We start from the raw sequence: 17,856 nt of genomic DNA, 5'->3' as shown, positions 1-17,856 counted from the left end.
TTCACTTTGTGTAACAGAAACCCAATTTCGTTGTCTTATTCAACAATTGTGTACAAAACGTCTTCTTATCTAAGACAATATTTCTCCTTCCCTTGTGTGCCATCATGTTTTGCGAAGATCCTCGTACTGAAAGCGATTCAAAGAGCTGTCCTTACTACTTTATTCGTCAGGGTTTCGATCACAGATGCGTAATATCTTTTTTTCCTACAGTCATCAAAGAAGTTACATATAGTTGCTGCCTTACTCTGAGTGGGTCTTTGGGATCTTTACAGTCGACGCCCCCATGGGAAGGAGTCTGTTTTTTGTTTCTACTATATCTGTTTCTCGAGACTTTTATTCATCTACGTTTGCACAAAAGGATCGTAAAGAAACTTTTTTTTTTTTGCTAAAGGGAGAGCGACTGGCCTGGAGTTTGGTTGGGTACGTTCGGATACCCTCCTATTGTAACAACAGCGCTCACGAGCGCGTAAAAAAAAAAAAGGAAAATCTTTTGTCCATCTTTGATTCGAGATTGTAAAACGCCAAGGACTGAAATTCACGTCATCATCCACAAGAAGTAATGCCTTAATTCATTTATCACGTTATATTTTATGACTCCTGACTCTTATAACTGTTTGGGTCCAGTGGTAATCACATCTCAGAGGCTTCAAAGAGGATCATGAAAAAAAATTTGGTATTTGAAAAATATAAAGAGGAGTCGAATCTAATTCTGTACTTATGGTGTTTTGTAAGGGACCCTCTAACTTCTTTTATCCTCTCAAAAATCGTTACCATACCTTTATATTACGTCTTAGTTATTATCACGATACGCTACAAGAAGGAACTGAGTATCCTATTCTTTTACTTAGTTTTTAATATATCTGTGCTTTTCCATTTCTCTTTCGTCAGAAATTGAAGTAAAGCAGCGGCCTCGAGGACCAGATCAAAGTTGGACTTGATTTTTTTGTAACTCGAAAGACTATTTACCAAAGTTATACCTCCTTACATTTTCTATGTGTGATATTTTTCAACTCTTTTATTTCTCTCTTTGACTCATGATGTTTCCTTTTATGTTCTGCTCCAAGACAGTAAGAGATATTCGAATGACTGTCGATTGCGAGAGTTTCCTTTATGTAATAAGAGACTTCGAATATCGATAAGATCTTTCTTTCGTCTGTGAACGACTTTTTCGTATACAATGTTGTGAACATTTGGAGGATCGCTGCAGAACATTCACTAGATGTACCTGGCCATTCCCATAGTTTCTCCTTGACAACGTTTTGCTTTCTCGAATGTTTATCACAGTTTTCTCTTGGCCCCCCTTTTCTTTTTTTTTGCCTTCTCGAACGGTAACCACGATGTCATACTGTTCTATTTCTTTGAGAGAGATGAAATGATGAAATATGACGTGTACAGAGTCAGCAACTTCAAGATGTGAATGATGTAATTTGCATTTCATCAGGTATATCTTTGTCTTCTTCCGCTCCATCCTGATATAAGGTCATACAGCATTTAGGCCTGGGATGCAAGTTCGCAGGTCAAAAGACTGTGTCATCAAGTTGAGCTTAATTTTCCTCTCTTGTGACTTATCATTTGTCTATTTTTTCTTTTGTTTTGAGTGGTCTTCTTTACTCTTTGCTTGGAAAGCCTGTTTTCTCGGGGAAAAATATCCAAATGAAAATTACGTATTTTTTACCACGTAGCAAATGATCTGTGTCAAGCTGTCTCACACACTGCAATATCTTTGCCACTCTGTATCACGTACCACAAGACTTGCGCCACTCCCTACCACACAGTAAGGGACCTGTGGCTCTCTTTACCACGCACTATGCCGACCTAACACGATAGTAACGCCTACGAGCGGACGAAGATATCATCTGGCATTACGGAAATATTCAGTGTGTTGTGAAGACGAAGGTTAACCCGCGCGGAAGATACATAAAACCAATGTAATACACCAATGTCAAGAAGCAGATTATACCCTCTAGTACAAACACACTAATGCTCATCACGAATTAATTGTCCTGAAACACTTCCCAGAAACGAGGCAGCTGCACGAGTCGTTAGGGAATTGGGTCCTGTTGTTTAGGTAGTCGACTCCATCACATAGTGAGATTCACCGAGGCCTAAACAAGACAAGTTAGTAGCATTTTCGAAGCAATTAACCTACGAAGTGAAATCTATTCTTAATGTATTTAACTGAAACGAAAATACATATCTTTTCTATAGCTTTCTAATTACATTGTTTAAATGATTTCCTTTTTTGGTATCTCTGTACGGATTAATTACGAGGATTATAACCTTGTAAATGATGTTGTAAGCGGAAGAAAAATCTATTGAAATCCAGAAATCATGTATCACATTTACACACTCCTGTCAGGTTGGTGATAGAACAGTGGACGCTCTCAAAATTGTTTCCTTATTTTCTTTTCTTGATACGCTCAATCAACGCAACGTTAATCTCTGGTTTTGGATTTTACCTCATTGTTACCATCAAAATGTAACCATAGGTCTCTTCTTGAGGGAAAATCAATCTATATTCTACATCACTCAGCATGGTCTTGTTCCTCAGCCTCAAGCTGTCAGTGAGGGAGGGAAAGGTTTCTCTCTCCCACCAAAGTTTTTCCTACAGACTAGCGGGAGATAAGACCTCCTTCACACACTCAAACATTTTCGGTGACATAATGTCTTCAGCCAAACACCTACCACTCACGGGTGGAGACAACATTCTTTACAAGTGGGCATATACATAGCGAGGGTGTATACGCGATCTGAGAACCCTTCTCAATACTCTAGGAGATGCTTGAAGATCTCTCGGTTGGTGGATCCTACTTACAGTGACGTTCACGGCCTTAATGTAAACCCAGGTCAATGACAGGGCCTGGAAGTGTAGTCCTTAATGACCCAGATAACTATCTGGTCTGGACACTAAACACCATCTCCAACACTCTCCATTTGGTCTGGACACTAAACACCATCTCCAACACTCTCCATTTGGTCTGGACACTAAACACCATCTCCAACACTCTCCATTTGGTCTGGACACTAAACACCATCTCCAACACTCTCCATTTGAACGGCCAACGTATCTAAGCTTTGGTCATGTATGTAGTATATTTCCTCCCTCACATTTCTCTTCTCCAAATCGCAATCTGTAACACACTGAGTATTTCATCCTCCGTCGATCGGTGAATACGTTTAATCTAAACTTCTGACAACTTCAACGGGAGTTGGATCTTGTGATATCGACTGTCATCCGCTGCTGTGAGGCAGAGGCAGTGTGTGAGCGTCCGTTTGTGTGTGTGTATTCGTGAGTATGTGTATGTATATGTATGTGTGAGTATGTGTGTATATGTTTGGGTGTAAGTGTTACTGCAAATGTAAATTTGAAAGCGTGTATGTGTGTGTGTGTGTGTGATTACTACTTGTGTATTTTGGGAAGAGAATTTTACATTTGTGTAAAATTTTTTCTAAAATGTGTATCATATCTACTTATGTCTTCCCATCTGAAGCAGTGTAGGTTATCTAAAAAAAATTCGGAGGCCAACTTTTTTTTTTTTGATACCTCTCAGCAGACATCAAACGAAGCCTTCACACACACCAGAATTTATGGCATAGACAGGAACTACACATGACTCTCTCATGCGCTTTTCCCCCTTTTAAAAGGGGAAAAATGCTTGCAGAATAACGCCTGCTCGATTCCTCGACATTTAGCTTTTACACAAAATAACTTGCAATATATACGCATCCCTGTCCTTTCTGCGTAATCTAATACTCCACTCTTGGGTTGCCCTGGCATAGCCTTGTCTGTATTATGTCAAGAAGTTTGTGAGAAAAGGTTGAAATTAAGCTTAATACTGGCACCTTAATATTCTGAGACGCATTTCCTTAATTTCAGGAATGAATAGGTCGCTTCTCCCTGCGATAGACTTATATAAAATTCATTCATTGTTAAGAACTGATGATGCGAAGCTTGAACGAAACATAGATCACACAAAAACATTCAAGCAACATCACTCAGGTAATCGGTAAAAAAAAAAAAAGAATGATTATGAAATCTCTCTTATCTAACGAGGAGTCATTATTAATTCCCTTCTCTCTCTCTCTCTCTCTCTCTCTCTCTCTCTCTCTCTCTCTCTCTCTCTCTCTCTCCATCTATTGGCCCATCTATCTATCTCTCAATCGACCTTCTCGTTCTCCAGTCATCTCTGCTTGCGTACGCCACACGTTCGAAATTGATACATGACGAGTAATTCTATTCATGAGATCCTCGCCAGGAGCTCCGAATGTCTCTTTGGCGTCGTGCCCGTTGTAGAACGGTACCCAGACCTGTACACTCGTGATCGGCCGAGGTACCTGACGTCAAGGGTCGCTTCGAGGTAAACAACCGAAGTGTATGACGTCACTGCTGTGCACAGGTCATTGGCCAAAGAATAGGACAGCAACGGTTACTTAAAGGTCAGTGGCCGAAACGTATGACGTTCAAAAATAGCTTAAGGGTGTGTATGACGTCAATGGTTGTTTACTGGCGAGTCGCTGCGTTGGATGACGTCAACAACGGCGGATCAACAGCTACGGTGTATGACGTCAGCTTTGTTTATAGGTGACTGGCTCCTGTGTATACCATCAACGGCTATTTAAAGGTGAGAGCCTAAAGTGTATGACGTCAAGGGTTTTGTTCTGCCTCGAGGAACCAAAACAAAAGACTATATTTATAAAGTCATGTCGAAGGCACCGCGACGCTTGGTGTAGAACACGTTAGTGTTAGCTTCATCGCTCCTCCCATGGAAGCGGGATGGTGAGGGGGACGCTGACCTGTTGTATATAAAAGATGTGATGGATCTAAGTCATGAGAATACCTGACATTCCTGTAGTCAGGTAAAGGAGCATCTTATGTGAGAGACAGTGATTGGTGTTGACACTGTACTGTCAATTTACGTAAGATCTGTTTTCTCACGTTGTTGTTTACATAATCTTTATCTATAAGTAACCATGGAGGAGGATTAGTCTTATCTATTTGGTCTTGTTATTGGCAGTATCATCCCCGTGAACCATCAGTTTATCTGTCTGTCAGCTATCCTAAAATGGAGTATCCAAACCTTCCAACATTTTCGTGTCTATGAAGACAGCAAACGCGTAAAAAATTAGATGATTTCTTATTGATTCCCTTAACAAAATATAGAAAACAACATGTTTCGATGATAAGTAGAAAGTTAGTTCGTCAAACTAAAGACTCTAGAAGAAACAAAAGAATTAACCTCCCGTCTGGAACTCTTTTGTCTTTCTTATTTTCCGCGTCTGTACTCCATACCTGTTTATAGTTCTCTAATAAATAGCTGGCCATTCTTACCACAAGTGTTGCATTAAAAGGTGCAGAAGCCCTGTGCAACACACTCTCACATCTCTTTTCACAGGAGATTCCTGGAAGAGTACATAGCCGGAAATAAATGTCACTGTTTTTCTGTCGTGAGTACTACTTTACTTCCTCTAATGTTTGATATACTCAAGTATATCCTTATCCTATTGCACTGGGATACGTGTATCTCAACGTATTTTCTCTTGTTTAAGAAAGAAATTTCATTCGAATTGAATTCAAGTATCTATCAGTCATGTTAAATGTATAATCTCAAGACGTTATTCTTTAGCTACATTCACCTCAGGACTTATTCCAGTACCCCTTTCTAAAAGGGTTCTAAGACTCCACCAAGACCTCTTCTCCAGGGGTCTCTTGTCTATAGTCAATTTGCACTTAGTAGCAATCATATGCAACTTTACTAATGGGATCATCTACGTTTCTCGAGATGGAATGTGAAATGACATACAGTTTATTACGGTCTTTTTAGTTTCCTCTACAAAGTCGGTAACTTCAGATATAGTCACATGAAAAGGTCAAAGTTCTCCTAAAATGTTTGGAAAGCCATTTAATACCCTGAAGTGCGTCTCACGGACGAATTCCCAATGTTACATAATAGTGATCATAACGGTGCCCTTTAGATCCTGCGTAGGAGTTGATTATTCAGCAAGTCCCTGACGTCTACGCCACTCGATATTCTACTTTCATCTAATTCCTCCAGAAAGTAAGACAGGGGAACCCCTGTGTCTTGCCACTAAGATAGCCGTAGTGACTCGTGCTCCCACCGAGATAGACCATCATCCAATGAATCGGCCAGACACCTGTTACTTCTCATATCGAGCCACTGCTTTGGACGACAATATAATACTATAAGAACCTGTTCATCACTTACCTTCACCAGGTGTTTGGATAGATGGTGTTGCGTCATTCCACTTGGCTCTAATTTCTTCTTCCTTCCTTCCTTCCTTCTCTCGCGACCAGACTTCTTATTCCACAGGCTCCATGCACTCCTCTGTCGTTTCTGTATGAACCAAAAAAAGAAAAAAAAATCTTATCTTCAACATAAATGCAGCTTACGGAGGGTGGGAGGTGGAGGCTCAGGATGCACTCAAATTGCCTTCCCCCTCCCAGACGGTGACCCCATTGCCCCAGGGAAGATAAGCGAGGAAATTTGCATGAACGACGAGCGGAGGCTGGGGTACCCCGGAAGTTAGTGGGAGGAGGTCAGATAAACCCTAGCAACATCTTACCGTAGTTTCGATGCGAACAGAAAAAAAGAAAAGAAAAAACATCGTACATTAAGCTGCTAAGCTTCGTGGAGGATTTCAGGGAGAGGAAAGTTTCCTCAAAACTGCCTCACAATTTTCTGAGCAAAAACATTTCTTGGTATCTATATATACATTTTTTTAGGGGAAAAGGGGAGGAGGTTGGTCATCAATGGTGCATAACAGGCGCTAAAGTGCAGGAAACTGTTAACTCACTGACTACCTATGTGTAAGCTTAGAAGGATCGGTATTTCATGTCGAAAGGAATTTAACTATAGACTGTACGAACGTCAAACGGTATTAAAACTTATCCCTGTACATTGATTAGTATAACACTCTGCTGACTTGTACGTGTAACATAGGGTTTGTAAGATCACCTGGACTTACAGCATTCTCTTGGAAGTTTATGTACCCACTGTATTCCAGTTACCATTCATTCTACTTTATAACGCTCTTCCATACCTTGAAGATGGATGGAACGATTACACTTGCTACTGGTTCAGCGACCAGCGCCTGTTGAAAGTTAACGTGCAGGCGTATGCTTGGGAAACCTGCCACAAATAGCTATTGAAAGTAAGTGTTCCTCTGAGTTTTGATCGTCATCACGAGATGCGTTTTGGGGGGACTGAAAAATGGGATGACCTTCTATCGCTCACACTGATATGATCGCGCCTGGACGCTGTTGTGTTTAGCTTCGTTGATAACTTATGCACTGACCCGGGCTTAGTACCCGGCTAGGGCAGACGAGACACACAGCTTAACCAGCTGTTCATCCATTCTCTGGTTAGAATATCATTGGGTACCAACGTCAACCAATGTAAAGTACACAGCTGTGTGATAGACCTAGACAGCCCAAAACTCGTAACCCAGTTCGAGTTAAGCTAAGTTTAGCCATGTTTGGGGTCATGGCCCTCCCTGACAGACACGTGAGCCTTCCAAAGGTTGGTACTTTATTTCACCAAAATGATTCTATTAATTCTCCATCTCTTTCGCTACGTCCATTGTACACATAATTTTCTCTTTAGTTCTCACTAAATCTCCGTTCATCTAGTTAGTCAGTCTTACTGCCCTTTGTGGTAACAAGGGATCACCACAGATAACAATCAGTATCACTTACACTATATGGAGACGAATGTTACATGTTTTAGTCTTTAATTCTATCTTGATGAAATGCTGCTCTTCAGTATTCAACTTTTGGTTTTATGACGTATCATGTATGCTACGTGGAGCAGAGAGTGAGGCTCTTATTTCAGATGAGAGATGTCGGCTCAACAATCGCCATTGGACATGAAAGATGACACTGAATACTGGCGATTTATGAACAGTTTCATGAAAATGAAGGAATGAAGTGATGCAGTGGAATGAAGCAATTTAGTGAACTCGCTAACAGTAACAAAGTTCTACTGAAAATCGGAATATATTTTAGTTATGGTGATAACATCTGTGTATAATCACGAAAACCTCACGATACTAACGTAGGACTGAGTTCAGTTTGCTAGACTTGGGAGTTTTTCGTTCACTGCCGTGCTTCAAAGATCGAATTAAGTTAACGCTCCATCGTTTTCCAAGTTCAAACTCCATCGTATGCATATCCTGTTATAATTACAATCAGTAATCTTGGTGCTGAGGTTCATAACAATGTTCGAAGACCCTCCAAGTGGCAACTCCACACCTGGCATCGAAGGTGTACATTAACATTTACATCGTTGGTGTCTGCCAGTTCCCCCACAGCGGTGGCACCAGCAGCCACTCTAAGGGCTGCACCAACGCAACGTCGGGTATCACCACTCCCTCACCATCAGAAGATATGGCTGTACAACTCTTCTTTGTCTAAGTTCCGTACCGATTTCTTTTAGGGTAAAACTACTCTTTGATCATAAGGACTCCTCTGATCGCCTCCAGAATCGTGCACGAAGGAGCTCATGCAAAGCAGTCAGTAGAGCACATAGCAGAGCGAAGCATCTCGACCAGTAAGAAATCATCATAGGCCTCACATAACACACTTTATCTCTGAGCCTCTCAAAGATTCCCTTGTGATGTGAAGCCAAGCTTCGAGGCAACGGAAACAAGACTGTGATCAAAACTTAGCATCCTCAATTCATCTAGCCCCTGAAACTTACGCATATAAATGTGATACAGATTTATATACATCATATATATATATATATATAATATGTATATATATATATATATATATATATATATATATATATATATATATATATATATATATATATATACATCATTCCACTGCTGGCACCGGTATCTAGAAGCCTGATCATTTATGATATAATGCAATTCCTTAAGATCACAATCACTGCCATTCTTCGTTCAAGGCCCATGGTTACAAATTTACGTTTCTGTCCCAACAATACCCTTTTAGAGGAACCTTTCTAAAACCAACATGTTTAAGGAGCATATTTTGAGCGATAGTGTCCAAACATGTGATAACAGGGACCATTACTTCTCGTTCAAGTTCACCCGTGAGCCTCTGAATGGGCCTTGTCCTGCTGTAAGACGGAGCACGACTCCTTAGTGTCCCTGCGTGGCAAGATTGCAAGGGTATCCCCGAGTAGGTGTTTAGATGAAGGAAGGGAGAGAGAAAATGAGAGGCAAAACCTCAATGCTGATCTCGCCAGTGCCCCACCGGTATAGAATAATTCTCTTATGCCCCACGTTCTACCTCTACCATGATATCAGCGAGTGGTATACGTTGCCGGAGGCTTTCACTTACCGAAAAATCCCAGTCTGACATTCGTCTACCGAACTGTAAGCTTAGGCAGGTGACCCGTCCCCTTTCACCGTGGCAGAAATTCCGACCACCGAACACGACAGGGACGAAGAGGATTTCTTAGCTCCAGAATGTGAGGTTCTTAAAAGCTTGTTGCCTGCTCCCCTACACAAAGCTTCACTACTACCTTAAGCCTTCGTCTTCTCAGAGTAGTCGCAGGTATGATGTTGAGATTGTGTGTGTGTGTGTGTGTGTGTGTGTGTGTGTGTGTGTGTGTGAGTGTGTCCAGACTTCGCCTGCTCGATGTAACACCAAAAAGTACAAAGTCACCTTCAGCAAGGCTGTACAGACTCGTCAAAGAAACTCTCCCTCTAAAGGAGACTACATAACCTCGCTACTGGAAGGAGCTTAAGCCATAGTGATAAAGGAACTTTTAAAAAGTTCCTGGGGTAACATCAAGTGTTTATCTTAAAAAGTCCTGAGGAAAATGGCGCCCAGTTTCCAGTCAATTACATGACTGATCTTTCATATGCCAAAAAACTTCGCAAGACTCTGATCCAATTCTAATGTTGTACTTGTGTTGTCTATGTCTCCATCTTAATGCCTTTCCTATTCGACCAATATGTATATTTCATGACGTTTACGTTACAATACGCCTTCAGCATTATCCAAACAGTGGCTGTTCATTATAAGAGTACTTCCGATGTTTGTTTGATCTATGTAAACAACATCATTGTTTAGGGGTGTTAGAATTCACGAGGGTTGGAATCTCTTCGTTGGAATGGCAATGTTAGATGTTTTTCATTACAACGCTGCCATTTCGTCGAGAGCCCGCACCCCCTTAGTATAAAACACGGTAGTGTTTAAGTACACTTCTCTTCCGCCTTCAAGACTAACGACACTGAAGTGAAGGCAATCCAAGCTGATTCAGGGACTCGATTATATGGACAGTAGGAGCGGATACTCATTTTCCCCACGCCTGGTATAAGCGCCTCAATTATCATTAGGGGGTCATGAAAGAGAGTGTAAACGCCGGAGGCATTGAAGTATTGATTAGATAATGAGAGGTTAGCAAGAAAACAGGATTCTACGCAGGAACAGCAGGAGGAGGACTCATAACGACAGTTGAGAGTAACTGTGCGTGTGTGTTACACTACAGTGAAGCAGGACCGACAAGAGCAGAGGAGTAACCACAGGAGGAAGACGAGATTGACGACAGTCACAGCAGAGGATCAACAGCAGACATATAAGCAGTGGTTATATAGCCAAGAACGGAGTAGTATTAACAACGATTCCATAGATGTAATGGCAGTAGGAGTACCATGAAATGCTCCAGTATAAGGCCAACAACCGGTAAAAGTAGCACCAGCAGGGGAGAAAGAAGGAGGCAATTATTACACATAATCCAGTATGCTACTGAGAGGCTGTCAAGCGGCACTCGATACGCTATTAAGATGATTGCTAGGGGTGTTGAAGGAAGGGCAGCCGCACGCTAGACACGACCTTACTTCCTCACCCGCACAGTATATGTCTCTCTTTTGTTTCACTTGTTGTTGTTGCAGTAGATTCCAATGCTCTGTTATCAGCACGGGTAAATCTGCATGACTCAAGGGGCCATAAAGTTTTAGTGATATGTGATTTTCATGGTATACGCGGCGTGTAAGCTCACGCAAGTAGACTATGTAGTTAAAGCGAATGTGGAACTGATATTCCTATATTAACATTTTGTGATATAAGTATAGCGTTTGGGGTAATATGGACGATTTTCAACTGGAGTTCGCAGACACTTCACCCACCACATGGGTACCTGGCGCAGGCTAGTGTGTGTGCGTGTGTGTTTCAGCCACCAAGTCAAAAATCTATGAATTTTGAAAGACTGATAAAAGATAACGACAATCGTGGAAAATATAACATCTGCCTAAAGATCTTATCTCAAGAGTGAAGAGATGAAATATTTTTTTAACGAGTTTATCAATTCATACAAACTTTGTCCTTCATTTCAAATGCTAACTGAATCTCGACTTTCGTATAGATAAGAAGCGAATTGATATACACAGTTCTGGGTGATTATTGGCATCGGGCACAGATTCCAACACACGCAAAAGTTGGAAAATCACACTTACGTTCAGTCTCAAGTGAGACTGAAAAATATCATCTCACCTCTGTCTGAAAGAAAAAAAGAATGGAAGAAATAAGGGGAAGGGGAAGGGGAAAATATGGTAATCTTAGGAAGTTCTGATGTCTCAACTGCCTATAATCTTAAGAGCCTGTTGGAAAACATAATACTTTGTCAAACAAGCATGCAGATAAACGTTACCCAACATTCTTCTATAGAGAAAACGAGAAGACGCCAAGTGAGGCACAAACTAATGATATTAACGATGATGATAATAATAACACTAATGATAATATGATAATGATAACAATAATAATGATAATAATAATAGTAATGATAGAAATAATAATGATGATAATAATGATAATAATGATAACATGGTTTGATGCTATATTTGCTAAACGTTATCCACAGTCCCACGTTCGATTCTTGGTCTAAGTAGCTGCCTTACAGCCAACCCGGCTTACACAGGAGCATTCGATTTGGAATACATGGAAAATGGGAGCAGAGGATAAGATGGATTGGACGTGCGTGTATTATATATATATATATATATATATATATATATATATTATATATATATATATATATATATATATATATATATATATATGAAATATAGACATCGTTACCATATAATGGTAGGATTTGGGCAGGACAGATCCGGTGCTTTAGGCTGTGTTGGCTGCAACCAATCTCAAGCCATTGTGGCAAATGGCATCGTTTATATTCACACCTGCTACCATACTGATCATCAGCATACTAGAAAGACGTTTCATCTGTTACGTGGAAATGGTGAGTAGTATTTGTCTGTCTATGTCTGTCTGTCTGTCTCTGAGTAGTATTTGTCTGTGTGTGTGTGTGTGTGTCTGTCTGTCTCTCTCTCTCCAGTAGGTAGCTGGTGTGGTAGCTAGACATCGACCAGGGAGGTATTAACGGTACTATTTATCAGGGGTTCGAGAAGGTCAGTGATGGCTGTGTAGTGAGACAGCACTTCAGTGGCTGTCTGGTTTTAACTCCCTTTGGTTCAAGTAACTGTGTTTACTCTCCGCCTCTCTTACGTACTTTGTTTTTTTTTCTATGTTATCTGTGACCGTACGGGCAACTGAGGCTGTGTTGATTTGTGAGCCGACTGCCGCAGCCAGGATTCGAACCTATGCGCTCAATCCTGGGTGGGGCCCGTGAATGCGTCATGGTTTGGAACGTTAACCGCTACACCACACATGCTACTTGATAACGCATAACTCTCACACTACTCGATCTTCATACGGTATACAGGGTCTCAAATATTCTCACTGTAAGGTCACTTGATTTTGGATACGAATATCTACGAATGTCAGGCATACCAAAGCAAGCAATTCATTCAAAAAGATACTAGATTTTCAATTTGAAAATATACTGAATTTTTATATCCAATAGGTAAATCATCAGCAATAAAAATCTGTCTCTTTTAACTTCTGCAGCCAACCCCGTAACAAGCCAGTGATGTTTCTCTCTCTCTCTCTCTCTCTCTCTCTCTCTCTCTCTCTCTCTCTCTCTCTCTCTCTCTCTCTCTCAGGAAGCTCGCTTCCCGAGTAAAGTGCTCAACACAATGGCTTCGGTTTTCTAAAAATCTTTCCGTAATGTGAAATATGAATTTTTCCTTTTTTTTTTTCTATACATCTGAAATTCTGTGCAGAAATTCACCTATTTTCTTTTCAGTATTCAAGAAGCCTTGAGGATGGGTACGAACTACAGCATGGGGTAGCGTACTGCACTTCCTGTAGCCACCTGTCAAACATGTAAAGGAACTTCGAAACTTAGACACAGAGTTGATACACGTTGAGGAACTTTGAGTGAAAATATTTTACGGAAACTTCAGGAACAGAGATGAAGCTAAGATTTCCTAAGCTAAGATTTGGGATAAAAAGAAACTAAACTGATTATCGAGGTGATTGCGGAAGAGTGGTCAGGACCCAGAATTTTCCAAAGGATGGAGATATAAGAACTAGAATTTCTAACTCTAGCGATAAGAGTAGAAATTATGTAAAATGTTACGATGCTATGACAAGGAGCATAGAAAATGGTACTCTTACATTAATTCATGCAGGGACAAAAACCCTTTAGAAAAAGGCCAAAAACTAACGCACAAATACATAGGAAATAACCCAGGAGTGAAGGGTTGCAACAAAGGATAAGCACTGTCAGATACTCCAGCGAGAAAGACACCAACGATTTTGCTACCAAGCGAATCATCGTCATCCATAACAGATCAAATGTTAAATAATTTACGAAGGATAACACATCCTGCTGGAACAATAGCTGATTTGCATAGGATGGACTGTATCCTCATATGATTACTGAAGTCTAGAGAGAGAGACAGAGGTAGTAAATATCATCGGAAATATTGGAAATGAAATGGTGGGACGGAGAAAATTTAGCTGTGATGGATAAGCTGAAACCTGCCACAACCACTTAAAAGAAGAAGTCTGTGGCAGGTATCAAAGTGCAGTCAAAATCTAAGCCTGGCTACTTACGTTAAGATCCCTCAAGTTAAGCATGTAAGAAAAACATTTCTTACGATACATTTGGCAACAGTTCAAGCTTGCCTTAGCTCCAGCAGGATGAACAGCATACGATAGAAATAAATGGATGAAAATAATGTTTTTTCTTTTTTGCAAATGCAGAGACTGTAGGTAAAACCTGTTTGCTGGTGACGTTTTGTTTATGATAATTACTTGTGTATGACTTCATTATCAATCATTGATTATGTTGTGTTTAACTAAGGACATAAATGCTTTTAGAACCGACTTATTTAATCAAAGCTTGTATTTTCTATATTCAATTATCATTACTCTGTATGACCAAATTCTACCCTGTTTTGCCAGGCCATGTTGGTCACTATATAAGAAAAGAAGCGTTAGAATAGGTGTAAAGAAATATCCTCATGATAAAACAGTAGCAAGAAATACTATCATAATATTACGGTAGCAAGAAGTACCATCATGATATAACAGCAGTGGATGAAAGAAATATACTGAATGTATGAGGACAACATACAGAAACTTTAAAAAAAGATTGCCTAGTAGAGAAATATCAAAAGATACGGCTCACGAGTGTAGAACTTCCTTCCCCTGTCGTGAAAGCTGGTATCCATCTGACCAGAGTGTAACACTTCCTACGACATTTCAATGGTAGACATACACACGTAGTGGGGCCAACCATGAAACAATAAAGATATAACTATTCTTATGGTTGCTCAACTCGCTTGCGAATAGATCCATATCGAAACAGACGCAAATATCTTTGTTGATACAATCTACTGAAATGAAGTCTTCGAGGCCACAGAAAATGCTGAGATCGTTCGTACTGAAGAACGTAATGTACGTACAAGTTGCAGGTCAGGTACAACCTTTCTGACAACTGTCTGGACGATGATGTTCAGACAATGATATATGTGCCCGAGTGTCTAATCTGAATTCATTCTTACAAACCCCCGACAAAGTTATCAGACTCTATTCATTCATATGTAACCCATATGGCAAAGTATGTAACGTTCGTTATCAAGTAACTTGAATTATAAGCGACGCAGCCAGAGAGGAGAAAGAGGCAGTAAATCAAATTCAACAAACATTTATCAAGAAATGATCAAAAACCCCAAGTTGATCCACTTGCCTCCTTGCGACAAGGAATGGTAGCCCTGAGGGGGAAAATTATCCTTAAGAGGCGAAAAGTAGTCGCACACACACACACACACACACTGGCCTTAATGTCCATGGCGAGTCATGGGCCTAATGCCCAAATGACAGACCATAACGCTTTATCATGTAGCAGAACAGAACACCTGCAATATGATAATAGGATAGGGACAGATAAACGACAGGGCATAAACGGAAAAACATTCTTTATAATGGTATTCTTTCTTATTTCTTCTTCTCCCTCTCCTCTAACTACACTCCAGGTCTGGACTCGATGAATATTTCTGTACATGTCTGGACGTTTAGCAAAACAATGAATATCACCATCACAAGCAAAACCTCGAAGGGACCCAGTGGTCTGTTGCTGTTCAAATTCCTTTGTATCCCTTTGTATATACATTCATGGATTCATCTTTCGCATCTAACATACGACAAGTCCGTATATAGTTTATGATAATCATAGCTTCATTTAGCCATCCAAAGAGAAGTACACAAATACTCTAAGAAGAAACAAGCGAGAACAAGAGCTTCGAAGAAGCAAGAAGATATAGTGCGAGTCTTTGACAGAATCATCAAAGGACATTGCATAATATACGTCGTAAAACACACGGCAAAATTTCTCCTGAAAAATAAGGTGTAGTATCCTTTTCCCTACGAAATTCAGAGAACGGCACTGTAGAGCAGTCATAAGAAAAATATGAACTACTCTTCTAAAACAATATTTTTCTCGTTTTGTTATTCAGTTTTCAAATGAACAATTGCCGTTTCAATGAATTATTTAGTTTTTTTTACACCACCTTCATCTGGATTGCTCTTCTTGCCATATAGGAGGAAAGCTGTTGTAGTCACAGATATTCGAAGGTATCTGGTGTCTTCTCCAGGGAGGTGGAGCTTCGGAGGGACGAAAGATCACTAGTATCAAACTCGCTGTTCAAGGATTTGTTCCTGTGTCCTGGAAGATATCTCGTCTTCGCTGGTGTCCACACACACAAAAAAAAAAGATATGACAATAAGATATCTATACCATCAATCATCCGAGGTCTTCGATCAACTGATTTGGAAATTTCTCCTTATTTCCGCGTGTTACTTGGTCATTGGCCTTTTTTTTTTTTTATTTCATCGTTTTCCTTTACCGTAAATCACTTTTTCTTTTCCCCCATCTTCCATTTTCTCAACAATCTCCACTCTCATTATTTTCAACTCGCATTCCTTCATCTCTAGTCTTTCGTCAATGGTCTCATTTGTCATTTTCCTTATCTTCATTTTCCCTTTTCTTATCAATGATCCCCTCTTAAAGACACGTAACTCTGAATCTAGTTTCCTTTCTCCATCTCACAGCTATCTTTTTCTTATGTATTTTCGTCCCCCTTTCCTTCACCCCTATCTCCCTCTTCCATCCCCTTCACCTCAAAGCCGCCTCTTTGACTTCAGTGTGTGATTGATGTTTCGTTGAATGTTTTCTTGACTGATTGCTGGCGGATGATTCTGTGTGTGTGTGTGTGTGTGTGTGTGTGTGTGTTTCTCTCTCTCTCTCTCTCTCTCTCTCTCTCTCTCTCTCTCTCTCTCTCTCTCTCTCTCTCTCTCTCTCTCTCTCTCTCTCTCTGGCACCGAGCTCCCTACCGAACTCCATCAAATTCCTAAATCCCTCGGATATTCAGAGACATCCGGTTCCAACTTTGATGTTGAGACCTCTCTCCCACACGGTCTACCAAGCCTTTTCAGTCGGAGCCTGGCGATTGCAAGGTCTCAAAAGTTTAACGTAAATGGGGATCCAGAATTCTTATTTCATTTCTTTTTTTTCATCTCATGCCATGTTACTACGCTTCGGTATTGATATCCATAGGCTGCAGTGTCTCGCTCTGAAGCGCTGTAATGTAAACCAGAAGAGCCACAGACAGCTTCGGCAGCGGAAAATGTTCATCTTTCTCACTGGACAGTAACTGGGCTCGTTTACTGCATAAATGTATCCCAATGAGTATGATGAGTGAGCCACCGACGTGTGGAGTTTATTTAAATGCTTTAAGCCCAATGGTTTGATCCGCGATTGTAATCCTGTGGCGCTAACAACTCTAGTCCTCTGAATGTGGTAACTTTAACTCTGTTGAATACGATGAAAAACGTGTTTTGTTTCGTTTCTTTCCCGGAAACACAGAGTGGAAGCCAAAGCACGTACGATGACTGAACCCTTGTGATACTCTGTGTGTTCAACTTATGATGAAATTATTCTTTGAATGGGAAGCAGTAAGCAGGTTGAATTCAATAGTTATGAAATGCACTCTTTACTTATTTCTCTTTCTACATGCTATTCTTTCCCCTCTGCTCAGTTTCAAAACATCACAATTCAACCCTACTATAACATAATTGCATTGGGCATAACCATATCCTCCACCCTTTCCTGGAAACCTTATATCATCATCACAAAATCTGCTTGTCGAGAGCTAGGGGGTGTTGAATAGGTGCCTGTTCTTTTTAGCAAGCAGACGTATCATATCTACATGCGCTTCTATTTGGAGCACTGCTTGCACATCTGGTGGTGGCTCTGCCTCCACCCCTCTCTATGCCCAAGTGGAATGAAAAAAACCTTCCCTCACGTTAGTCCTCTCTTTAACCATCCCTTTCTTTCCATAGGGGTGTTCCCGCCCCTACAATGTCCTACAGGTATCATTTCAGTCCCTGCGTCCCTGCCACCAATGCTTGGACCTGTGGCACGAGTTGGGCTGCTGCTTCCCATGGTG

The 17,856-nt window shown here is 40.6% G+C and overlaps 1 protein-coding gene across 1 annotated transcript in view; it reads right to left on the bottom strand.

Moving 5' to 3' along the window:
- LOC139749677 (uncharacterized) overlaps positions 1-17,856 on the bottom strand; it is a 147,142-nt gene that overhangs the window by 107,731 nt on the left and 21,555 nt on the right. The window contains exon 2 of the mRNA XM_071663843.1: positions 6,225-6,353. Within this exon, the coding sequence (XP_071519944.1) occupies positions 6,225-6,260 (36 nt within the window). The 5' untranslated portion in view covers positions 6,261-6,353. The remainder of the gene's footprint in view (positions 1-6,224; positions 6,354-17,856) is intronic.

The sequence above is a fragment of the Panulirus ornatus genome, chromosome 8 (genome assembly GCF_036320965.1).
Source record: "Panulirus ornatus isolate Po-2019 chromosome 8, ASM3632096v1, whole genome shotgun sequence".
Lineage (NCBI taxonomy): Eukaryota > Metazoa > Arthropoda > Malacostraca > Decapoda > Palinuridae > Panulirus > Panulirus ornatus.
Note: the sequence above shows the minus strand (reverse complement) of the source record. Positions and strands in the feature narration are given on the sequence as shown.